At 37.3% G+C, this 27932-nt stretch overlaps 1 protein-coding gene across 2 annotated transcripts in view; it reads left to right on the forward strand.

Moving 5' to 3' along the window:
• Nucleotides 1-24052, forward strand: part of LOC145991547 (23 kDa integral membrane protein-like) — a 105148-nt gene extending 81096 nt beyond the window's left edge. For both annotated transcript variants that reach the window (XM_083127618.1, XM_083127692.1), the window contains exon 5: nt 22670-24052. In XM_083127618.1, coding sequence (XP_082983744.1) covers nt 22670-22759 — 90 coding nt within the window. In that variant the 3' untranslated portion in view covers nt 22760-24052. The remainder of the gene's footprint in view (nt 1-22669) is intronic.
• The last annotated feature ends 3880 nt before the right edge of the window (nt 24053-27932 follow it).

The raw sequence follows: 27932 nt of genomic DNA on the forward strand, positions 1-27932 counted from the left end.
TGTGTTTAAAAAAGGTGATAAAATGAACTGCAATAATTACCGTGGAATTTCTCTACTCTCAACAACATATAAAATATTATCTAACATTCTTTTAACAAGACTAACCCCATATGCTAATGAAATTATAGGTGATTATCAATGTGGATTTAAACGCAACAGATCAACTACAGATCAAATTTTTCACATCAGACAGACACTTGAAAAAAGTGGGAATATAATCAAAATGTCCATCAGCTATTCATTGATTTCAAAAAAGCATATGATTCGGTCAAAAGAGATAAATTATATAATATATTAGTAGAGTTTGGAATACCTAAGAAGCTTGTTAGTATGATAAAAATATGCACCAGTGAAACAGAAAGTAAAATTCGTGTGGGTATTAATATGTCTGACAAATTTACAATTCATGATGGGTTAAAACATGGAGATGCATTATCTCCATTGCTCTTTAATTTTGCCTTAGAATATACTGTTAGGAAGGTAAAAGAAACTAAAGAAGGACTAAAATTAAATGGTGTGACTCAGTTGTTAGCATATGCAGATGATGTAGACTTACTGGGGGATGATGTGAATACAATTAAGAATAATGCTAAAATATTTTTCAAAACTGCTAAAGAGATAGGTTTGGAAGTTAACAAAGAGAAAACTAAATATATGCTTACAGGCCGAAACCAAGTGTTAGGTAATAATCAAAATCTAATTATTGATAACAACTCGTTTGAATCAGTTTCCAAATTCAAATACTTAGGAGTAATATTAACAAATGAAAATGATATTAAAGAGGAAATAAAAAGTAGGCTTAATTCAGGAAATGCATGTTACTTCTCTCTTCATAAACTTTTGTCTTCTCGTTTAATATCTAAGAAACTAAAAGTTAAAATATACAAAACAGTAATTTTGCCTGTAGTATTATATGGGTGTGAAACTTGGTCCCTTACATTGAAAGAGGAACATAAATTGAGAGTATTTGAAAATAAGATCCTTAGGAAAATCTTTGGACCTAAAAGGGATGAGGAGACAGGTGAGTGGAGAAGGTTACATAATTTAGAACTACATAATTTGTATTCATGTCCAGATATTATTAGAATATTTAAATCAAGAAGACTTAGGTGGGCAGGCCATGTGGCACGAATGGGAGAGAAAAGAGGAGTTTACAGGATTCTTGTTGGGAAACCTGATGGTAAGAGACAAGTAGGAAGGCCAAGACGAAGATGGAGGGACAACGTCGAGATGGACCTAAGGGAAATCGGTAGGGATGGAAAAGAGTATATAGATCTTGCTCAAGATAGGGACAGATGGAAGTCCTGTGTTGCTGCAGCCATGAACCTTCGGGTTTAAGAAGGCTAGAGAGTTACAATACTCGTATTACTTTAAAAAAGTTACGGTACAATAGTAAGCTTCAGAAATTTTTGAAAAATTAAATTGATGCCTCAGCAGTAACTGTTGACTCAACACAAAGTCATTTTACGTTTTTCTTTCTTCAAACTGTACACATCAATCAAATCGTCTAAGACCTGCTATTGCGGCACAATTACCGCAAATGCCATCATGCCAAACGTCAAGATTTGCTGTATGGCTTCATAACAAAAATGTAGTAACTAAACTTAATCATGTGTTATTTTTTAGTCTTCTTTAAGTTGGGGGGGCAGGCCCCCCCCCGGCCCCTCCAGAACTCCGCCTATGATAACAGGATTCGAATCCCTGAGGGGACTGAGCTTCTCGCATTCCACATTTACAAACAATATATTTTACAATAATACCTTCGCTAGAAAGCACAGTGCAGAAAATATATTTTTTATCAATATTTTAAGTTATGCAATAATTTTGGACACCAGCTAATTATCATGGCGTTATATTCGTATCAGTGTCCGAGATTAGTCTTTATATACACAACAATGTAATATCTGATGCAATATAATACAAACAGCTGTGGAAGGTTCACGTCCCTTCGCGAAACAGGAATTACACGTTAGAGATATGCAGAAGAAAGGGGGAGAGGGGAATTGCACGCTAGGTTATTGGGGACATACAAAATACCGTAAGCGAACTTACAGTCTCCTGTGTTTATTTTATTATAGGCTAGGCGATCCCCATCTCTAAACAAACAGAGAAATTAGTTTTTGTTGGGAGAGGAATGGGAGTAAGTGTGTTTGTCGATTAGTTTTTAGTTTATTTATTTCGGTTGGGGTGAGTGAAATAGTTGATGCATATTAGCTTTTTCAAACCCGGTATATGTGTGAATAATGTATATAAAGTGTCTAACTCTCTCTGTCTGTCCGTCTTATTCCAATCAGATGTTCATAAAAATGTTGCTAATCGCTAGTTGCATGTTAATTTAACCTATGAAAAACCGTACAAGATAATATTTTTACATGAGGTACGTTGGCATACTCTGCTAGGGTGTTTTGTGTGTATATATTTCCAGATTCTAGATGTAGGGGATTAGCTTTAGCATATAGAAAAAAAAATATTTGCAAAGAGTTAAGTTTGGTAACACAGCTCGTCGAAAGCAGCTTAAACAGTGTTGACAGCTGTAGGTTAATTTTCCCCGTCACAAAATATAAAAGAAATTGCAAGAGGTGAGTTGCTTATACTCTATCTGGAAGGCTTGGTGTGTGTGTGTGGGGGCGGGGGGGGTGCGCGTGTGACTATGTGTGTGTGTGTGTGTGTGTGTTCCCGTGGCTTATGTCGTAGGTTAATTTAGTTTGCAATATATCTTGTGTGCTGGCAACCGTGAGTCCTTACAAGTTAAATAGCAGCCTTACTCTATAAGGCATAGTGTGTGGGTGGGTGAGGTTAGTTTAGTTCACGATATATCATGCATGGACCTGTCTCGACCAATCAGAGCTGTGCACCACTTTCTTCGACCAATCAGAGCCGAGCACCAGCGAGCCCTATTTTCGATAACGCGTGAAAGGCTACAATAAGCTAGCAATTCTGTTAAATATACATCATAAAAGACTATGAGTTGGCAATACTGTAAAATATATATCGTAAAATGCTACAAGTTAGCAACACTGCGAGCCCCACTGAGCCCCATTTTCTGTTTCTGAATCGGTGCACCTGCACTAGTTGCAAGTGACGAGAAATAAGTGATGTGCAAATACAAGGTGTTCCGATATATTTTCTGTTGTTGACGATCGTCTTATTAAAATTCTTAGTTTCACAGCACTGATTATATTTATCTGTCATGTTCCAACATAATTTCTGATGTTAAGATCTAATGAAATTTGCAATTTAATGTAATAGCAGCACGTTCAGCATCAAATACCACATGTATTTAAATGGAAAAACAATTTCCCATCAAAGGCGTTGGGACACAACAGGGGTGCTCCCACTTACAATAGATTGCTTTGACCAAGCGCATTATAATACATTTTGCGAACTAGTGCCGCTTGAAGGCATCATGCACGCCCGTTGTCTGCAAGCAGCAGACGATTCTCACTGAACAAACCAGCCTACGATCCGTGCGTTTCGTGTCAGAATGAAGTTCACGCATCGCACGAAAACAGACTTTTGGGACGGCATAACGAAACGCACGAAAGTGCTTATGGGACTACCAGTTGCCCTAACTCGTGCAACATTCGGAACGCGCCCAATAGGAATGACTTTTCTAATCATTAAACTATTGAGCCAAATTGCGCCAATTCTTGAATGCAATAATTTGTACACTGGTGGAGGCTTGTTCATTTCACTGTGAAATGAAATTCAGGTACTCCTCAGTTAAAAACTCATTAATTTAACACTGTTAAGCCTCTTTTCCATATTAATAAAACATTAAAATGCTGACCAAGGCAAACTTTTATAGTATAAAAATATTCATAAAAACGTAACGTTTCCACCCTCTCACAGAGTCTTCTTCAGACGAAACTTCACAACAATTTTTTACTTATTTAAAAATTTGTTGTGAAGTTTCGTCTGAAGAAGACCCATTTAGAGGGTGGAAACGTTACGTTTTTATGTATATTTTTATACTATAAAAGTTTGCCTTGGTCAGCATTTTAATGTTTTATCATAAATTTAAATACTCAACTACTAATTTCAGGGTGCCTTTTGTAAAGAATGCTAATACTGTACCACTATGTTGAGTTATGAATAGAAATTTAAACAATTTCTAATCTTACAACTAAGGTTCCCGAAGGCGAGATCAGCTACAGAGCTATCTGCCGAGAATTTTGTCAAAACTTTCAAATAATATTTTATGCTATGCACATTGACAGTGCACAATGAGAGCAACTCGAATACAACATTTGCCTACTGGGAAACAAGAGAAGTTCCCATTGACATATGACGGTCCGTCATATTGCGGCCAATTTTATGTGCAAGGAAATATTCACAACACAGCGTTCGTTACATCTACAGAAACTGCACGTTTGTTTTAAATCGCAAATGTCTGTGTTAATACCTCTCACCTGCTTGCTTAAATTCCGTATGTTTATAAGAACTGGCCTCAATCCAGTGGCGACTCGTGGCTTTTTTTAGGTGTAGGAAGTAATGGTAAACATACTCACAGAAGACTTTGGAAATCCATTGAATTTAGCTGCAACACTGAATCCATTTTTGAATGTACCCAGCTGATTGGTTCGACCACAGATAAATGTATTACGTACGTATAATACGTTTATCGTTCGACCTTTGTGGAGTTCTCCCAAGCCTGTCGTCGTGTGTTTTGCCAATCCCGTGCTTCTTCAACTCTAAATTATGTTTATGCAACTAATTATGTAGTTTTAAGTTCAATTTATGCAGCTATTTTGGTGCTTTGAACTTGGTTTATCCTTTACTTACTATAGTTAAGCAATATTTGAGAATTTCGCCAATCAAATCAATTACAATGGTTCAAGCAACCAATTAAATGGATTCATTATAGTGCTTAAACAATTTGGAGAAAATTCGACGATTGGCCCAAAGTTACCTTCCTTTAAATACCCGATTGATTGATTGATTGATTTGGTGTTTAAGTTCACTTTATGCACAGTAAGGCTAATCGGGACTGGACCTACAGTTTAAAGTGGGATCCGAACCACTATGTACCTCCACCGGGTCCAGGACCCCTTGATTACAATGCGACGACGTTAAATGCCCGAGTTTTTTGCTCGTGTTTCATCTGTGATCTCGAACTTTCGACGATTTTCTTTTATAAAATGTTAATTTGATAAATCGGGGAAGATAAAGAAAAGATGAAAACAAGAAGATGTGCCTGTCCTTTGCTCGGCATGCTTCCATTTGTTCGAAAAAGTCCGTTGAAGAAGTACAAATAAGATATAACTTTAAAAAATATATTCCCCCAAAGTATCTTCCATTGAATTCAATTTATCTGTCTCCCAGGGACGCACGTTTAGAGATGATGCTAGATTTTACCCTTATGCCAAACACAGGGTACTAGGTGCCAACGAAGTTAAAATTATGCTATTTTTAGAACCATAATGCTAGGGTTGGCATCACTGAATGAAAAAAACTGTCGATGCTTTCTCGCTGACCATTTAAACAAGCAAACCACCCCTTCCTTCCATACCCCTCGCCGTCCCGCTGTAGGTGGATGATCGAGCTTCCTCAGTAGCAGGACGGCTGCAGTCCTTGGGAGGCAGCTGTAGCAAGCGAGTGATAGCGAATCTAGTCAAGTGTTCACGCATTGCGCACTATCGTAATTTGATAATGCGCATTAAATCCTAAAAAGTAGAGAACTGGAAATAAGTATAAATGAACTGTCGGAAGTTAATCACTTCCTACATGGAGGAATCGACCGTGCCTCATAAATGGCTGCTCGAAGCCACAATGCAACAGTTTGTGTCGTAGGTGAAACACACATATGGAAATATCTCTCCCGCCTCTCACTCTTTCTCTCTCTCTCTTTCTTGCAAAAAAACACTCATTGGATCTGGTTATTTAAATGGGAATTACACCCATGTCCACAAGTTAAAGGATTTGCGAGATCCACTAGAAAACATTGGGAAACGGTGATAATTAATGCAATAACACGTGCCCTGGCAACACTGAAACACGTGACATACATGTCAGACATTGAGTACCTCGCTGGTCTGTACTAGACCGAGAAATGTGACTGGAACAGTCCGTCTTGGAAAAGGTGTTTAGAAAAGTGTGGCTGACTGCGTGTTCTGTGCGTTTGGCCGAAAGTATTAGAGTCGTAAGGAAGTAGAATGGCACAGCGAACACATTGGGATGACATTACACATGGCCGGATCATCGGCAGATTAGAGGCCGTCCAAAGTCATTGAGATGTGGGTCAGGAGTTGAATGTCGCCAGTAACGTCATACGTATCTCGTCTGTGGAGATGCTTCAAGGCGGGCGGAAACATTCAACGGCAGTATGAGCAAGGTCAACCAAGTGCTACAACCCAACGCGAGGCTCGTAGCCCGAAGACGCTCAACCAGCAGAGCACCTGCACTGGCTACAGACAGACCTCGTAGAAGCCTCTAGGACACACATCTCCCGTCAGACTGTGTATCGTCAGGTTCGAGAGGTTGCTCTATATGCAAGGCAACCCGCCAGATGCATTCCTCTCACAAAGACACTGCGTGGCTCGTCGAACATGCTATATTGCCCACTGTGATTTGACCCAGGAACAGTGGGGTAGTGTGCTGTTCACGGATGAGTCTCGGTTTAGCCTGGAGAGTGATTATCTGCTCATGGTCCTCGGACACGTTCCAACCCTGCCAATATTGTACGTACAAAGGGACGGATATGGTGGTGCCAGTGTTTTCGTCTGGGGGTGGGGGGCATCACGTTAGGAGCACTTACGCCGCTGCATGTGTTTCCACAGGGTACTGTGATGGGTGTGGTATATAGGGATAACATCCTGCAACTGTATGTGAGACTTTTTCGTGGTGTATATGGGCCTGGGTTCTGTCTGATTGATGACAATGCCAGACCACACAGAGCGTGCCTCGTGGAGAGTATCTGCAGCATTAGGACATCACGCGTCTGGAGTGGCACACTAGCTCACCGGACCACAATCCGATTGAACATGGATGGGACACTCTAGGCCGCAGGATTGTATCCCTAACTGACCATTGTAGACCGCCGAAGACATCCTAGCAATGGGATGTGTTACCGCAGGACATGCTGGACAACCTGATTCAAAGTATGGAGAGCTGTTGTGCAACGTGTATTACCGTTCGGGGTCACCGCACCTCGTATTGACTGGTTCTGGCACCGTCCATCACGAAATGTATGCCGCCGGCGGAGAAGGGACCACACCAAACAAGTGCTGCCCACTGCCATTTTCTACTTTTCCTGTATACCTTGTATCAGTATCACTGTGTCACGTGTTCCAATGTTGCCAGGCCACTTTTTATTGCATCAATTATCACAGTGACCCAATGTTTTCTTGTGGATCTCGCAAATCCCCTTACTTATGGACATGAGTGTTTTTTTTAAAAAAAAAATTATCCATTTTCTCATTTTGTATTTGAAGATATATAAATTTTCTTTAAAGTGTATTCAAAATTAAATAGAAAAGTAAGTATACTGAGAAAAATCAGTATTTTTAAAGAATACATCAAAAAGTATATTTAAAAAATTGCAACTAAAAGGGACAAGAATGCTTCAATAAGTTAAAATAATTATTTTTGTATGGAGCTTATTACTGGGAGGAGATGTACATTGCCTAAGTGCTGACATGCCAACTATATATTTTAATGATTAGGTACACTTCGCAACATCTTATTTGACCGCCCCGAAAGAATTCTAAGTCCCGAAATCGTAAACTTAGCAACATTGCACTTCAGCTCCAGGTGAGAGTAGCCAACTTTGAGTAGGTCCTTCCACTAGACGAAAAACGCTACGGTGATAGGTTTTCAATTTAAGACTTTCCATGAACTTAGAAACTATAAACCGCTATTATAATACACACTCAAACAGAAATAATAAATTGGAAAAAGAACCTTGAAGGATATTTACGATTCTGCTTGCTCGACTTGAAATTTGGGGGGGTTTGAAACACTGAATAGAGTTTCTCTCCACCTGGAGGAAATTGCCATCAAGTTTGTGCAGAAAGAAGCAAATTTGTGAGGAGTTTATGCGACATTTTATTTACAATACCTTGCATAATATCGAACAGTTCTCAAAAACATATATTTTACACGACGTGTCGAGAAAATGTGCTTGAAACACAGGAAGGTGGGAGTCTTCATAAACGTCAACATGTTTTGAGGGAATAACGTCATTAAGTTAACGTAGAGCAGTTGGTTAGGCGCTGCTATCCTTATTTTTCATCAAGCGTGAAAGGTCGCGGGTTCAAATCCACTCTCTCCTCTTTCTTTCTTTTCTTTTTTTTGTTTGCTGAACAGATACCGTTGATATTAGGATATTTTAAAAAAATGAATCCGATGCACACTTGAGGGTCGTCCCTTCTGCGCATATTTCCACTTAGAAGTTGGAGATTCCCAGGATTTAAAGTTAAAACTTTTCTTTTTAGTTATTGTTCATATGTTGTGTTAACACACACATCATGATTAATTCACAAATCACATTCATGTATTCAGGATGCAAAATGTAATGTTATTTAAGTTATGTATTGTTTGTTCTTCACTGACACCTAAAATATTAATTATTTGATTTCGATATACTATAAAAAGATATACAGTTATGTTGAGTAGTGATGTAGTGCAGTACTGTAACGTAGGAGAGCGTTTAATGGGCTCAAATTGATAAGATTTGTAATTTTATGTCCGTTCCTTCATAATGACTGTTGTCAATTTCATTACCTCCATCTTACCATGCGTCTAAAACTAATAGCAAATCGCTAATTAACATAGGTATATTGTTATTGCGACAGAGGCCGATTCGATAAGAAACTACTAATAAGTATTTATATAGTGAGTGACAAACAAATAATTCAAAATTTCATAATGATCGTTAATTCGTCACTGCCTTTGTATCTAAAATGTTTGTCTTCTTTGAACAGAAAGTACGAGTATCAGATATAACAAACTTTCCGCACTAACTTTGCAATATTCGAAACCACCATTACAGACTTAGCTCTATGTCACTTGATTCTGCGCATTCCACGTAGCATGTGACTTCCTCCTCTCATCGAAATAACTTTTCTTACTATTTCCTTTCCTCTCGTGAAATACAGAGAAAAATGTTAACTTCTTAGCACGGTGGATAAACTTTACACCCAACGATATACTCCTGAAAGAAATCCTGCGTAGGTGGAGAATCGAACCTACGACCTCCTTCGTAAGAATCAAGCACGCTGCCTCTTCTCCAGGTAGCTCATGTTAAAATTTGCTACCAGTTTGAAGAAACGAATTCACACTTAATGTCATATCTATAATTTCCGCATGGCAATTTTCATGAGGAAACGAATTCAGATAAAAACGAAAAACGCTGAAAGGGAAAAATGATGAACATGCTATTGACGTTATGTCATATTTTGTAAATTGTGTAAAAATTCCGTGTTTTGAACAAGCAATCGTTTAGTTACGAAGTATTTTGTTGTTTGTTTAAAGTAGGAACAGGAGAGCGAAAAGGAGTCATTTGAACCATACCCTGTTTGACAAGAAACTTCAGTTTTTTTCCAAATACTGTATGAAAAGAGAGAGGAACGTATGAAATATAAAATATGTGTGAAATTAAAACAATGGAAACCTTGAAAGATAATACTAACGAACTTCAAACTATGAAAAACATATTTTCGTGGTGGAAAAATCCAAGTCATTTTCGAAATATGAACTTGATGTTTTTCTTTATTATGAAGTGGATATATTGGACGATACGATCCCTCAGCAAGAAAATTTTAAGTAAGCTACCTCCAACTTTTTCAATGGTCATAATTACTAATTAGGGTCCGGCAGTTGATGAAAAATTACTTTTTTTCTGACCCTTAAAAACAATGCTAAACTTGATATTATGTCCGTTTCCCTTCAGTTAGAGCAGGAAAACACTTTCCATTTTACTTTTGTTTTTTCACTTTTCGGCCTTTTTTTTGGCTTTTAGTTTATTTGTCAGTATTTTAAACATTTTTTGTTGCATTTTTACTTATTTTTGAGGTTTATTTTTCTCCTCCCCTGTTGTTTCGTGCATTTGAAATGCATTTACTAGTAAAACTTACATATTTAGAGTGGCCGCGGTGGCTCAGTCGGTAACGCGTCTGACTACCATGCTAAAGGTCCCGGGTTTGATCCCCGGCCGGTTCATATCCGGGAACTTTTCTAACGATGGAAGCGGCCCCGGCGCCCACCCAGCGTCGAATAGCATGGGTACCTGGGGAAACCTGGGGGGTAAAGGCGGTCAGGGGCGTGGTGCTGATCACATCACACCCACTCACGACCGTATCAAGAAAGTGTGGGGCTTACCCCCACAGCCCCTATACGCCTTCATGGCGTGGTGCTAAGCACAGGGGAACACTTTACTTCTTTTTTTACTTTCACTTACATATTTAGATTTCTTGACATGGTCCTTTTAGCAAATTCACCATGAATCGAAAATACGGTCAATGGAAAAGCATAATAGTAACTGAAATGTTTGGCAATGGATTAAAATACTTTGCGTGAAGATCTACTTTGAGGTTCTTTTTCTGGACACTATTATCGCTTTAATCTGTAGTTTTAAAGTAAAATTAGTCACAATATTAAATGAAATTATACTCTGGTATACACGAAACAGAACTGTATTTTCTGATGCTGGCCGACTACAGTATCATAGAAGGCCCACTCTGAAAGGAGATGAATTGGTTGATTTGGTGTTTTAAGTCAACTTTATGCACAGTAAAGCTAATCGGGACTGGACCTACAGTTTAAAGTGGGATCCGAACCGAGTGCATAAAATAACGTGAACCTAGTGGTGTAGAGGGATCGTTTGCTTATGGAATGGAAGGTCATGGGTTCAAACCTACTTCTTTGCAAAATCTTTTTCGGGAAGTAAACGGCTTTGGACCAGAATGCTTATCTACGTTTCTTGGATATATCCGTTGATATTTATGCGATTTATGTCCAGCATTTCCGGATGCAGAAAGTTGACATGTAAGTTCTTAATATGTGTTAACTTATAACAGCTGAATGAAAGGAAAAGTATTTCCTAAAATCCTGCGAATCACTGAAAGATTAAAAACATTAGTAGAAGCATTACTTGAGGCATGCACAGTGGCGACGATTATGGAGTGTGGAGGGATAGATGACCCAGCACTATGTTCAACATTATCTACCAAGGGAAAGAAACTGTCCTTGCCCTCCCCCCCATTTTGCCCCAGTTTTGAAACCCAATCGCCGCCACTGAGCATGCATCGCATAAATATTTAAAGTAATATCATATAATATTATATTACGTAATCAGAACATTTAGTACTTGGTAAATAAAAAGGAAAAAATAATAAGGACAAGGTGGGATTTGAACCTACGATGTTTCGATCTTGACGAAAACAATAAAAAAAACGAAAGTGCTGTCATCTAACCAACTACTCCAGAAGATTGCTAGCAGAAAGTTCAGTAAAACACGTTAATCTCAGTTGAAGCAACATTGTGCCGGAGTTTCGAATCATTTTTCGCCAAGAACCAAGGAAAAGACACACTTTGCAGAATGGTTTGGTGTTGAGCAAGGTATCTTTACTAAACATTTCGCATAAAATCATCATAAATTTGCCTTCTTGCATTCAAATGTGACCGCAATTCTTTCCAGGTGGATGAGAACCTGTTCAGTGTTTCACAATGCACATAACCATAACCCTACAGCTCTACAGCACCATGGCGGGCCTTGGCTTACCTACCGACTGCTGGTCTCCCTCCCACACTGTTCCTTCGTCACCTGTTATAGCGTTGTGGTCTTAGACCAGTATTGGGGGTGACGGGTGAACAGCCCGACGAACCCCCAGCCGTTGTTGTAGGTCTTCTTGACCTGGTTACGCTCACTCACTCGGAGCTTCCCAATTTCCTCACGATGGTGGGTTGCCACCGGCCCTATACGTAGGCCGAATAAATTCCGACCAGAGCCGGATTCGAACCTACGCCGTCCCGCAGCGAACGATCTCAAGACGAGTGAACGCCTTAACCCGCTCGACTACGGAGGAGGACTCACAATGCACATACATTTTCCTATTTTCAAATTCAGAACGAAGAATCTTGAAATATTTTCAACATTCGTATTTCTACTTAACAATTTTTTGTCTACTCATATATTTTATTACTGCTTTAGGGTATCTTTACTTTATGGAATGTGAAAGAATGAAAAAAAAAATCACGAGCGTTTTCATTCAGGAAGATGAAATGTTGCAAAGTTGGCTACTCTTAGTTTGGCTCTGAAGCGCTATGCTGCCAAATTTACGAATTCCGGACTTTGACATTTTTCAGGGCGGTCAAATAAGATGTTGCGAAGTGTACATTTAGCATATTTATCAGCACATTTCACTTTGTGTCAGACTACCTATATTCTCTTTCATTGGGGGACCTCCTCGATGCCATAGTGGTTTCATCGTCGTCTTGTAATCAAGAGGTTCCAGGTTTTGTGGTGAGTTATGAATATTCATAATTAGAAATCGTAATTTCACCACAGACCGCCATCCACTGTAGATTGTGAATGAAAGTTGCCTACGTAACCCGGTTCTCGCTTACGTGACCATAAATACGTCACGAGAAACGTAGCTTGTTCTTGAACAGCTATTTTTGGCTACGCGGAAATATGGAGTTTCTGGTCGAGTGAACCCAAAGTATCGGATGATACAGTTTCTTTGTAAAAAGTGAGGTGTGTGTCAAAATCAATGTTTTTTTTTGTTTCATCGCTAACATAAGAATTTAGAATTTATCATTATGCCCCCATTTAATTTAATCTCCAATAAGGCCCAACTTCCCAGCATTTTAGTATACAGTGTGTCCGAGAAAAAATATACCAATAAAGAATTTAAATAACTCAACAATCATTAACGACAGAAATGTCAAATAACGTTTATTTGGAAGAGAAAATCCTAAAAAAATTTTTAACCAAAGAACAAGAAAAAAAATCACCTTAGTAGATCTCAATGTGTGCTCCTTTGGTGGCGCGACAAACATCAAGGCGGTACTGAACCTCCATCCAAGTGTTCTTCAACATTTGATGAGAGACGGAGCCACATGCATCGATAATTCTTTCACGGAGATCATTGAGGTCTTGCACAGGTGTTTGGTAAACCATAGTCTTCACATAACCCAAAAGGAAAAAGTCCAAAGGAGGGAAGTCTGGTGACCGTGGTGGCCATTTAATGGGTCCACCTCTTCCAATCATATTACCAGCGAAATTGTTATTAAGGAAGTTAGTAACACAACGGGCATAATGTGGGGGGCCCCATCCTGCTGAAACATGTACCCATGAGGTATACGAGGTACAGCATACTGTTGCAACATTTGCAGGTAACTTGCACCTGTAACTGTAGCTTCCTCAAAGAAAAAGGGCCCAATTACGGAATCTCGTGTCAAACCACACCACACATTCAACTTGGGGCTGTCGCGTTCGTGTTCAACAACTGCATGGGGATTCTGCTCACCCCATATTCTACAGTTATGCCTATGCACTTTAACGGAAATGTGGAAGGTAGCCTCATCTGAAAATGTTACGCGTGTCAGGAATTCATTGTCATCATCAATGCGTGATAGCACTTCACTAGCATAATCAAACCTAGCGGGTTTATCACTGCACTTTAGATTTTGAACAAGCTGTAACTTGTAGGCTCTAAGCCTTAACCTTTTATGTACGATATCATCCACAGTAGAACGTGGAATTTGAAGTTGAGAACTAGCACGTCTCACAGATTTACGCGGGCTTCTCTGGAAAGCTTCCTGAACTGCAACCACTTTATCCTGGCTCACACGCTTCCGACCATAACCTTTCTTCCTCAACAAAGACCCTGTTTCCAGCAATTGTTTATGCCATTTAACAATGTAATGACGGTCTGGTGCTTCCTGTCCATATTGTTGCCAGAATCTTCTTTGTACCGTTACAGGAGACTTCAATTCTGCAAACCAAAAGCAGCACTCAACTTTCTGACGAACAGTAAACGGCGCCATTGTACAGACTACTCACGAACAAAGCCGCGCATGCGCTTAATTATGTTACGATTTTTTCCCTTCTGGTCGTAAAAAAAATTCCTTTCTTCCCTCTTCCAAATAAACGTTATTTGACATTTCTATCGTTAACGATTGTTGAGTTATTTAAATTCTTTATTGGTATATTTTTTCTCGGACACACTGTTTACGTATTCTAAAAGTAACAGAAAACCAGGATTCTTACGGGAACTGCGTGTATGAGTGTGATTTAGATATGTATGAATTTGTGATACTTATGCTGATCAGTGTACGGCTATACCTATTTTGTGTGTTCATGAAAGTGCGTACTTGTTAAGAATATCTGCGAGTGTGAAAGATAAGTTTTAATAATAATTAACCCCCTTTACTTAAATAACTTATATATATATATATATATATATCTCAAGTAAGGGAGGGAGTTCAACTTTGGTTCAATTAGGGTTGCTATATTTCATAAGTGAAAATCCGGGACACTACTGACCGGTAGCTTGTTAGGGAGCAGGGCTGGAGCCGATGAAGTTGTATGTATGTACGTACAACATAATTGTCATTTACATCCACATTGTGTGGGAACTTTATTTGAAAACTGCGGACTGAACAGATAGGCACCCAAGCACTGACTCTTTATAGAAAGCAGGTTACTATACAATGGAAGAGAATCGTAACTGAAATTCAGCACTGCTAGCAGACGGCGGCGCCATCGTAAAGTCAAACATGTTTGCAGATCCGTCTGTATCTCGTTAACTCTTGTATTATGGAGAGGGAATGGTTCAATGTAGAGTTAGATTGTTTTGTAAAATGAGCATTTTAAAATTACGTCCGATTTTAGGTAAAATTTTAACATCTAAATAAAGTTCAGGAAAGTATAGTCTTAATCATTTCTTCTTTCCCACCCAATTCCAGGACATTTGTGCATCCCGAAGAAACTATTCGCGACATCGGGACAAATGATACCATTCCGGGATTGTCACTGAAATTCCGGGACGTATAGCGTTCCTAGGTATGATCTGGCTATCAAAATTCACTCTACCACCACATGAAAGCTCACACATTTATTAAATTAAGTCTATCTACGAACCTCTAACTTTTCTATATAAAATGGGCAGAAAATGCTTTGAAAAAAGCTAATCCCAGCTTCTCTTTAAAAATGAATTACAATGTTAGAATTAGTCTTTTCCTCCTTGCTACAAAATTGAAAATAACATCATCGATGTTATTTTAATATTCATATGAGTAGTAGGGACGAGAGAATTCTGGAAACAACCTTGTCTAAGATCAATTGATACTATGGTCTATTTTGGCCAAAATTAAGCTATATTTTCATATCTTCTGGTGGATTTAGCTAATTTCTATGTGTAGCAAATTGCCTAACCATGCTACGAATTCTAAATCCTCGTACTATGGTGATTAACATTCTTGAATGTCTAGCTTGGGAATATTCTACTATCAGAGTCAAGTGACACTCTGTTGATTGCTTGAGAGTGTACTTAACTTATGCTCAAGCAGGTGGTTAGTCTTGTTTGAGAATGGTGCCAAGGTCGTTTTTTTAGATATGAAAACTACTGACTACTTGATTACTACTTATTTTTAAAACACACTGCTTTGCTTATACCTAAGGTAGTTTCTTAAATATTATTTTGGTTACTAATATTCAGAAAAAACTTTTGAGGCATCCTATGTGAGAGACTAGTCTAGTCTATTAAATAAAAATATTTTTTAACAACTTAAATTGTTCTGTGACTCTCTCATTCTTCACATCATAAACAAAAGTCTTTTCTGTAATAAGAAGAACACTACATATAGTGTTGTCAGGCAGAGGCTCATAGAATTCACATACAATTTTGATATTTGTTCTATCACTGACTACTACTTGTTTTCTTTTTGATGTGTTGATGACAAACATTGGCCTGTGTGCTTTGAATTCACTGGGAGTATAGTATACATCTATGCTTCCCTCAGACAGTCTTTTGTAAGCAGTGTAAGCTTACTTTACCAGTATCATCATTTTATTCTGTTAGGATACTGTTCAAGTGGATAATTAGTAGTCCATTTAGTTTGTACAAGAGATTAGTGAGATTTGGTGAGGCTACCAGAACAGGCACTTCCATAGCTTTTTTTCTAAACCCAAACAGATTCATGGTTATTTTATTGACAAATATCACATTGGTTGTCATTTCCCAGGCAATAGTGACCCCTTGGTAATGTGTGTATCTCACATGAGAGAATCTGAATCCAGGGCAATTTTTCTTATTTTGTTTGTAGTTAGACTTAGTTTTGAGACAGTTGTAATAATCATCAAAGGAGAGTTTATTCCCTACTGTAGTTCTACCTATTCCCTTGGCTTTTTTAATAATATCTTTTTCTGATGTAATTACATACATTTTGCTCGTAATCCAATAAATTCCTTAATAATATCATTACATTTTTCAACTTTTAGTTTGCCAGGCACCTTTTTATTGTTGGAAACAATATCAAAACTAGGAGGGTATGAAGATGTATCAAAATAATTAAACCACTTAGGGTGTTTTATGTTTTCATAGAGATTAGGAGTTTTGGTATGATATATAAAACTATCTGTGTCATATACAGAAGAGAAAGGTCATCTTTATAAAAAAGCTTCATTGTATCATAGTAAAGCTGGAATATATGTAGCTTAGACATATCCAGAAACGTAGCTCCCACATAGATAGGTTTGTTAAATTTAATCCATGGCTTGTCCATTTGGAAAAGTGACAAATCTTCATGATATATTGTTCTTAATTTAAATTTTGGATCTGCCACTAATTTATTACACTTTTTTGGATCGGAGACTAATCTTACATTTACATACTTCCTAATATTCTCCATAGTCTTCCCATAGACAGCATTATTAATTAATTAATATAAATCCTTATCTAAATCTGAAGTAGCAAGTGTTCTGTGTCTTGTGTTAGTTTCAATATAAGGCCTCAACCACTCTGAATGCTTGAATCTAAGAACTGTTCGAATTTGCACTATATGAACCTTTTTCTCCATTAAAAAATTGAGATTCTTATAGTGTATGACATATCTCTCTTTAGGGCCAAGAGTCATCAGAAGCTTCTTCTGTTTTGATTTAGGTGGACACTTGAACTCAGGAGATGGTGGCAAATCAGAAAACAGATTGTGTAATTCATGAGGAAAAACAAGATCCACCTCAGCAAAGAAACCATACTTAGTATCATCAAAAAATTTTGTATATCTATTGATATAGGTTCTATACACTCAAAATCACCATAGGGGAATTTTTGCATCATGGAATAACCATATAAATTATTTACATCAACATAGAATATGTAGCTAGAAGGTTCATTTGTGTTATATTCTGTCATATGTATGTTGTTGGCCCTTGCATATATTTGTGTGCATTGTACCATGTCCCCACCTATAGCTCTTTCTATGAAGAGAAGCATGTCCACGTCTGTAATCAGCTCTAATTGAATTTTTGTGTGCTGGGTCCAATTTATAGATATCATGGACAATTTCCTAAAGGCCTGAAATACGTCAGCAAGAATTGTCACATCCAATTTTAGATAAGCATCATGATGATCTCCCAGTGTTCTACACCCTAATTTCTTCCACATCAGTTGTGCATGATGGTAATCTTTATCTGTCATATTCTTTTCTCTGAGTTGGCTGTACAACTTCTTTTGTGGAAGAAGAGATTCATCATTAAACTTAGTATGGTCAGTCACATATTCATATGGATATGCCAACTTTTGTCTAATATGTTCTATGCCCAAGCTAGGAAAACTATTAGTTGCAATTTGGAACTGGTCATCAGATAGTTTCCTGGCAAGAGCATCCAATCAAGCAGGGAAAAATGTCATGGAGTCTAGGATTCTCATCTTAATAATGCCACCACCAGGAATTTTTACTCTTTTGCTGAGACTAATATCTCTCTCATGATTCTCTCCTAGGACTTCTATGTTCTCTTTATATCATAACTAAGATGCTTAAACAAATGGTGGAAATCATAGCCAGTGCCATTATGAAAGAATATGGGGACAAATTTGTCTCTCTGTATTTTGAGATTACAGCTATTACACAAGACCCCAATATTCTTTCCTGTAAAATGACAATGGTGATAAACTTTTTTATTTTCATTTGTAAAATATAAATTGCAATGTGTGCAAATCTCAGTAGCATCATATAATTGCTCTTCAGCAGCAAATAATGGTACTCTTGGTTTTGATACAGAAAATACCATATCAATTTTCCTCACTTCTTTTTTTATTTTTTGGAAAAAGTGTTTGACAGCATTAGGTCCTCTGTATATATAAGGCTCGTAGGTTTTAATAAACTGCACCACACAACTACATAACCATAACTACAAACCTCATGAAGTTGATAAGGTGTAGTAGAAGAGATTTCAGGATCAGGATCGGTTTGAGAAATGCCTCAAAATCTGCTATTATTATACCTGGATGCTCCAACAGAGCCTTGTGTTGTTTGAATTTCTCAACCTCTTTTGGTTTGGGCATAATCATACGCACAGTTTTGTTCTCACCACAGTATAGTTTGTGTTCTTCAAGTTTCTGGTTAGCAATTTCTGCATTATTAAATTTGACATATTTCTGTTGAACTTGATTATCAAATATGGTCAAACAACTATGACAAATCTTAATTTTCCCCTTATGTTTGGTTATGTGAGTTCTAACCAGACGAGAGAGATTACGAATCAGACAGTAATGGAAATTCTTGTCATCTGAAATAAGTAACAAATCAATCTCAGTAGCATTATTATTGTTGTTGGTGCTTATTTTGAGAGAATATACAAAATTATTCTCTGTATAAGCATACACATTGATTGCCAAGAAACATTCTTTTGCCTGTTTTTCAAATTTTGTTATATCAGATATAGCAACAGGATATTGGATACCTGACATAGCATGCTTAAACTTTGTTTCATGCTGTATATAATGATGAACTAGCTCTGGATTGCTATCAACTGGGTAAAGTTTTCCCAAGACACACCACAGAAAACACTTGTTATCTTTATTTCTTATATTGACCACTGCTTTCTTAATTTGAATATTTACTGGAAGAGGGACATAGGTAGGAGCAGAGAGAGGTGAGAATTGACTTATTTTCAGTTTCAGTTTGTGTGGACTCCCACATAATTTCCATCCAGATCCTTTAGCCTCAAATTCCTCATGTTTTCTAAGTAATGTGTCCATAAGCTGGGCATAGCTTTGTTCCAAATTATCTATATCACTCAAATATAGAGTCTGGGTCTTGGAACAATGGCAAAATGTATGACATGTTTCATCAGATTTCTCATATTCAGAGGATAGAGTAGAATTAAACTTGATAGATTTATTTTTCAGGAGGTCTATTATTGAAGATTTTATGTTCTTCAAGAAATTGTTGATATCACAATGTGTCTCTGATTCAAAAGGGTAATCATTAAGACGACCACCAAAAGCTGTTGCAAAGTGGACAAAAATCTACTTTGTTTTGGTTCAGGACCATCAGTTGGATCTATATCTGCTTCTCTTTTCTAGGATTAGTCTGGCTAGTTGATGGTTGATATTCACAACTCTTCTTATGTCTGTTTAGATTAGGTATGCTAATAAGATTTCCATAATAGGGACAGGGTTGGGTTGTTAATTTAGGATTTTTTGGTTGACCAGTACATATTGCCAAGTGTTTTGACAAATTTGTTATAGATATAAATTTACCACAAATATGGCATTCAGTTTTACAAGTAGGATTTACCAATGTTTTATTTGGTATTTATATATAAATTTTTCTGGATATATTACAACTTTAGAGGGTGTCAATATTTGATTCTCACTTGGAGATAATATATTTAAAACAAATACTTTTAAAAATTGAATAGAAACTAATCTTTGCTTAAGTGTATCAAGAATAGTAAATTATTTTGGGTAATGGTTATACAAGGTAAAAAAAGGTAAAGTGCTCCCCTGTGCGTAGCACGACGCCAAGATGGCGTATAGGGGGTGTGGGGGTAACGCCTCACACTTTCTTGATCCGGTCATGAGTGGGGGTGATGTGATCAGCATCACGCCCCTGACCGCCTTTTCACCAGAATATATGAAAATATAGTTTAATTTTGGCCAAAATAGACCACAGTATCAATTGATCTTAGACAAGGTTGTTGTCAGAATTCTCTCGTCCCTACTACTCATATGTATGCACACTTAACAGTGCAGGGTCCATTAGTCGAGGATCTCCCGTTGAATTGCGAGGACATTATTTCAACCTCCCTAATGTTAAACACATCCTCTCGGGTGTTGAAGATGAAACTGTCAGTGTAGCGAAGATCACCAACAAATTGTGTATTACAAGAGCTTGTCACAATTTTCTACTACCTACAATGCAGACCCTGGACATATCTTTTCAATTACTGTTTGCCACATTTTTCATTCAGATTTGAAAATGTAAAAAAATATCAACCGGGCCATCTAACATTTTGACACACTGTTCCAATGAATGAGGAATAAGCATTTCATACTGGAATAAGTTGTTGCAACTTTTCAATGTGTTGAATGTGTTCAGAGAAACTTGGGTTCATTTCTACTACAAAATGGTCCAAAAATGGACATCAGTAAAGTTTCTATTAGTGTATACGATTTCACAAGTCACCCTACTGAGTATTGATACTTTTCTGTCCATCTTGTGTCAAACAACTTGAGAACGTTAGAGTACTTGCCTAGCCATCTTGCACTGCATTTTTTACAACCAAATTACTTTGAGAAGATTGATTGATTTATTTTAATTATTTTAATTCGCTTTCTGTGCCACTTTCTGCTAATTTCCGAAGATCGGGATGAATGATGACATGATGAAATTGATGAATGGACACCCACAAACGCCCAGGCTCATTCCGGGTTTCGAAATTGGGACCCACGATGTGCTAACGACGGGGGGATGCTCCTTTGAGAAGACTCCAGGGGAAAAAATATATAACTGATTTGACAGTCTCAGTATCGCACAAAATCCACAGAAATGGTCAATAGCCAGTGTTAAAATATGTGCTGAACAATGTACAAAAATTGCTGTTGGCCACTTCTCTGAAATTATCTATCTCACCCCCTTCATTCTACCACCCACATCAGCACCATCATATTCTTCACCAACTATTTTTTTACACGCACTCAACCCACAGAGAGTAGAAGTACTAATAGCTAAAGCTAACCCAGATGCAGTTACAATCTTCAATAGGGACGAGTTTCCCATTCCGATCTAGAGTTTGGAAAATGGTTTATCAACTTTCTGGATTATCAAACAGTAACAGTTGGAAAATTTGAAATTATCAAAAAATTAGAACCTGAGGAATACTTAAATTTTGAATGATAACAAACCATATCGGGAACTTCTAATGAAATTATAATATTCATGCTATATGTTCACAAGCAGCTGCTTCGGGCAGAAATTACATGTGGCATTATGGAATTTGTGAAATGTCAGGAGCTTTCTGGGTATTTTCCAAAGAAATTCTGAAACTTTCAGGAAATTGAAGACATTTGCTTTGCAGTCCCATCTGGTGTGTAGAATTAATTTCTTTCCCATCCCTATACCGTTCTATACGCTTGTATTTATGAGAACAAAATAAGTCTGAAGAAATTTTTACAAACAAGTCTCTGCGCATAACGGATAGAACAGGTAATCTGGTAATTTTACTGAACCTAAAGGGGGGGTTGGACCCGTTGAACTCCCCTTTAAATATGCCCATGTATAGACGTATAATTACATAGGGATTTAAAATTGTTATTAATGAATGTGAGATAATCGTCTTCATATTACCTGTTGATATTTATAGACTAATTGTGATTGTTAAAAGGAAACTGTTGTGTCAAGTATCTTGAGGTTAATAAACATATGTTGAATAAAAGCAAAGTTAAATTACATCTCCACTGTTTTCTTTGGGGATTTATATAAAAAGGGAATTCCAGGTATAGGTAGGTATTAATGGTATATTCTCTCCCGAAGGATAATCGCCACTTGGAGGAGTAAAAGCTGAATTTGCCTTTTATGTTTGATGATTATAATGGTCTAAAGGGAGTATTCGAGACTCTTGGAGGGTACACAGGGAATAGACGATCCTTCTGGTACGTCCAACATTCTCGACTACTGACAAGATTAATTAGCGTTAACGTTAGTTCAGTATCCACGGGTAGTTGTTGGTTCTTGAATACTTATGAGAATAAAGGGAAAGCACGGTTCCAGCATTCCTTTGAATTGTTATAGTTTCCTAATTATATATTTGTTTTCACTATTTGCCCTCTCCTTAAATTCATAACAAAGTCTGAGGTTATATCGCATAAGAAATTGAATGATGAAGTGTTCCAAAAAATAACAGCAGGTGCAAAAGGATTACATACCTGTTATTTAATAATTGTGAATATCGTCATAGAACCACAATCGTCACAGTTTCATACCCGGTGGAGGCACAAAGTGGTTCGGATTTCACTTTAAACTGTAGGTCCATTCCCGATTATCCTCTCTGTGCATAAAAGTGAACTTAAAACTAAACTCAAGCTCCAATTCTTTCATTGGAATAATATAATTTAACCCAATGTTCAGATTGTGCAATAAAAACTTGTAAAGTAATTTGTTTTTGCAATAACACATTTGTAATAAAATTATATACATATATATATATATATTTCAGTTCCTAGCAGTTCTCATTGCTTCCTGTCTGGCAGTATCTGTTCTAAGGCTTCAAAGGACAGAGGGGATGGTAATCACCATGCACGCCTAACTGAACTGAAAGAAATTAAACGTATTTCTCATTAGATGTGATTTGATGTGAATAAGTTGTGATGTTTTTATTAATCTTATGTGTATAATTTGCATAGTGATGCATTTTTTCCATTCTAAAGTTTTCACTGATAATTTCTAAGCAGATTGCAACACAGAAATATGTATATTAGAGAGAGAGAAAGAAGTTTTTTTCTCTTTCATGAGAGCAAATTAAATATTGAAACTTTCAAAAATAGAAATATAGGTGTTGGAGTAAATTTCAACTGATACTTCTTCATCAGAAAACTGCTTCAGCGCATCCTTATCTTTTCATAAATTGGAGATAATATATTTCATAGTACGTATAAAATACAGTTTTAGCATTACAGAAAAATCAAATTAGTACTACTTTGTTACATCAAGTTGTATTGTAACTGGAGTTACTATTCTGTTCTGAATATTTTTTTCAAATAAAGAAATTGGAGGATTGGGGATTAAGTCATGGCAACCCAGTAATAATTCGACAATCGAAGGATGTATTAAAAATTTGTTATATACAACTGAAAGAGTATCCATTATGGATATTTTGTTGGTAGGAATCATGAAAGAAAACCCAAGCAACCCTGTGACATACATGTGTGCACATGTTACAAAAACTTGTCTGATTATGACAAACATTCGAAATAATCTCCCGCATTGTCCACAGCACTCTGAAATCGATGTGGAAGACGTCGAATACCATCGGCAGCACCATCCTCTTCACCAAGTCTGTTTTCCGTGCTCATCCAGTACAACACACAGCGGGTAAAGTACTCGTGTCAGGCTTCCTCCCGCAGTCTCCATTTCCGTCCACCTTTGCATATAATTGAAATATTTCCGGGTTGCCGAACAAGCTAGTAATAATTATAATAATATATCAGTCAACAACAGATATCAGATAAACACTTTGTATTTTTAATGCATGCAATTAGATATGAAAAGAGTAATGTTTATGTGGATTTTTTAATACTTTTTACAATAATTAGTATGTATTGAAATGTGGATACTAGAGTGCGCGTCAAATCTCCTGCATATGGCGATAGCCAATAGCAGCGCACTGCAGGTGCCATGTCTTACCCGGAAAAGAGACAGCGTGTTTGAGCGAAACGCATTGTCACGGAGAGCACGGAACTAGGCAATGCTGGCAACGCCGCACGTCTGTGATTCGCTGGTGCTGTTCAGCCTTTCAAGGCCATATGCAGGAGATTTGACGCGCACTCTAGACCAATATTTAACTTTGAACTTAATACTATGCAAAGAGAAAGCATTTGAAAAGGCAATAAACTTTTGTTATTGAAAACATTTTGAAGATGATCTTTTGTATGTTTATAAGTACATGATATAAAAAATAAACATTTGAAATAATGAAAATTATTTATTTTATACAATTACAATTTATGCCACCATAATTATACATTGTGTTGATTGAATTATATATTGAATTGTTGTTTTAATTCCACATTATGCACAGAAAGGCTAATCGGGACTGGACCTAAACTTTAAAGTGGGATCCGCACCGAACTACTATGTGCCTCCACCGGATAATTATACATTGTTGCATTGATTATAATTGTTTTTATACATTTCTGTGTTGTCATTTTCGTTCAACCTCCTTCACACTCACCCTCACGGCTAGCCTTTCGCTCTCACCCTCACAAGTCTTCGGAGGGTGAGGGTGAGGTCTGCCCTAATGAGGGTCGCCCTCTGAAGGGTGACCACCTCTGGTTGCAACACGCTAGGTAGCAACAACAAATATCCATGTGAAGATGATGCACTCCTCATTCTGAGATTTGTGTTTCAGACCAGAATGGACCATATTAGTGTGCCGTCATGAGTCGAAACAAAGCTAACACGTGTTTTTCTCCTATCCAAATCAATTGGATTTTCCATCGGAAGGGGGTAGCTTTAATTATTGTGACAGCAGTTATGAAACAATATTGTGATGCGTATCGTACATCAATGTAATGCTGAGATTTAGGAGAATACGTCTATATATAACATATACCTTACAGATGAGAATATAAAGAATAAATGGAGTAGGAAATCGAGTAAAGCGAATGTTCCTAACGGAATCCGATCCGGAATTGCAGCCAATGGGTGCCGCCGCTTCAATCGCCTGAGCCTGCTGGTTTCTCATCATCCATAGCGGTAGCGTGACCGACTTGAGGTCGGGTGAGCTTCGAGCCGGCTTCGGCTGTGCTCGGAACTGGAATGTATTTTGTATAAAAATGCATGATTTTCTTACTCCGCTTATTCTTTACCTTATTCTCTGTAACGTATATGTGATATATAGACGTATTCTCCGAAATCTCATCTTTACATTGATGTACGATACGCGTCACAATATTGTTTCATAACTGCTGTCACAATAATTAAAGCTACTCTTTCCGATGGAAAATCCCATTGATCTGGATAGGAGAAAAACACGTTGGTACGTTGTTTAGACTCAAATCTTAGTTTGTCGTCTGCTGTGACGTCACCACTAATATGATGCATGAAATATTTTTATGTTCTCAGGGTTGTCGTACAGTGGGATCCACTAGTATTTCTCGGCAAATTGTCCATGACTATTTTCATTAATTTTTCTCTTACATCCTTGTGTTTTTAAGCGATTGTTTTTTATGTATGCTAGTGCAGAAGTTGTCAACAGCTTGTTTTGAGTTTTCTCTTAATTCTTGAAGTTCTTATTGGGTTAAATAGAGTACACGAACATGGTGATAGACAATTTGCACGGTATTACTCATCAATCTCACTGTACATAGTGCATTCTAAAATTATGTTATTCACATGTACAAGGTAGGGCTAAAGAAACAAATGAGACTGGCAAACTTGGCGGAAGTATACAGCAGTATGGAGCTCATGCACGGGAAGCGACTTTGAAGCTTTGAGACGCCGACGACAAAATCCCGGGTCGCTGTCACTCGTATTTACGGCTTTCTTCACATGGTGAAGTTAAGGCATTAATGCCTTCTCTTCCACTTAACCATTAATTATAGTGGTCATTGTTTTTCTTTACAATAAATTATATACAATTAAAAAAATGAAAAATAAAATAATAAATGAAAAATAAAGTAATAAAAATAAAATATAGATAAAAATGAAGTAGTAAATTTTGCATGTGAGGATTCATGCCATGGATTAACCATTAATTACAGTGGTCGTTATTTTTACTAACACAATGAAAAATATAACTGAATAGTAAATTTTAAAATTAGAGCGATACATTGACACACACACACACACACACACACAAATACCTACAGAGAAAGTACATTATGCGAGCTAAAAACTATAGCTGTTGCTTTCTGAGAATTCAATCTAGATCCAATTGTTTAACATGTGTGATTTTAATTGCCTTTTGAATATTACAACTGAGGAAGAGGCTTGGATTTCGGGGGACAGTCTGTTCCAATGTCCTGCGGAGGTAAGGATAAACGTATTGGTGTAGAAGTTATATCTGTGGAGAAGAATGGATTACATGAGATTTTTCACGTGATCTGATATGGCAGTGAAAGTTGGAAAGATGTTAAAAGTGCCTGGAGGGGTATTTTGGAACTTTCATTTCTACTATCAGATTAAAAATTATAGATAATAGAGTTTGGACTCCAATTAAAAATTAACCACTAAGAAAAGTTGTTTCACAAAATAAAGTGTTTTTTTACAAATTTCTAAAATAAAAAAAGTAAGAATTGTGTTTAAAACCTTTCTGCCTATACCATACTAAAATTTCATCACGATTGGACAACCCGTTTTTGCTTTATATAATTTCAAAAAGAGCGGTCGTTTGCAAGACAGTAGTTGTATTTACGGTACGGACAGGACGAGAAAGTACGAACCCTGCTCCAGCAGATTTGCTACACTTAAAACTCGCTCAACATGCCCATATGAGTTTTTTGAGCAAGTGTGGAACCCCGTCTAATTTAAGATTTTTGTAAAAAATGCCCTCGGGAATTTTTCAGAAAGTACGAGCTCTTCAGATTGATTTGCACATACTTACAAAAGTTGCATCAGCCAGATTTTTGTTCATAAACTTGTCAATTTTTGGCTACACCAGAAATTAAGCTTATAGTATGTTTTTCTGTCAAAATCCCAGGAATCTTGAATTGATATCTATTGGGTTCTGAGACCGAGTGGAGTGTGGTGCATTGCCTTGTAATCAAAAGGTTCGGGTTTGAGTCCTCATAAAATCTGATGGCAAAATGTTAATATTGTTGTTTTGTAAACAAGGGGCTTTGGGTTCGACTCCTGAGAGATGCGGCATTCCATACGTGAGATTTTGAGCTAGTTGATAGCTCCCAGATCTTAAATTTGGTAAAAATGTTATACAACAGAGCAAAATTATTCTCTATTAAGAATCACCAGAGTTTTGTTATCTGGGTAAAATATCGGCTCAACAATACGAGCAAAACTGCCTGGTCGATACAATAGAATGGAGGTCAGGTAAACATTGCATGTTTTTTCCAATCTTGATCAATCCCATGTTTCGGCCAACAATAAATTATTGCATGCCCGTGAATTGTATGCCAACGGATATAATCTATATTGCATCTTTTCAGAATTATTCATCATCAAATAGTAATTGCCTTCTTTCTGTATGCCTGAGTGATTATATCTGTTGATATTACCTGTACTGTGCCTTTTCCGAGGGGAATTACATGTCATTTGTCATGGAACTCAAAGAGAAATTCTTATCTACACTATGCACCCTTTCAGGGACCATTCATCATATTGAGGAAATTTCTTCATGGATATTGTCATGCAAACCGAATAGCAGGTTTGATCTTGTTGTACACAAGTCTGTAACTTACAGAATTACAATATTTCTGTATTTCAGCTTTTGGCAAATGTATTGTATTTTGGGTAGGTATCTGCTACGAACAGACGTGGTATAAAATGGGTATGTAATATATTTTCTGACGGTAAAGTATTGTTTTATATCCAAAGGGCCTTTGTGTTTGAATTGTGTTTCTAGTTCGAGTTGCTGTTTTAAGTCCATTTTATGCACAGTAAGGCTAATCGGGACTGGCCCTACAGTTTTAAAGTGGGATCCGAACCACTTGTGCCTCCACCGGGTATCGAACCCGGGACCCCTTGATTACAAGGCAATGACGCTACCACTGCGCCATGGGGGAAGCCCTGAATCGTGCTTCTAG

Source organism: Lepisma saccharinum, chromosome 1 (genome assembly GCF_977018435.1).
Source record: "Lepisma saccharinum chromosome 1, izLepSacc3.1, whole genome shotgun sequence".
Lineage (NCBI taxonomy): Eukaryota > Metazoa > Arthropoda > Insecta > Zygentoma > Lepismatidae > Lepisma > Lepisma saccharinum.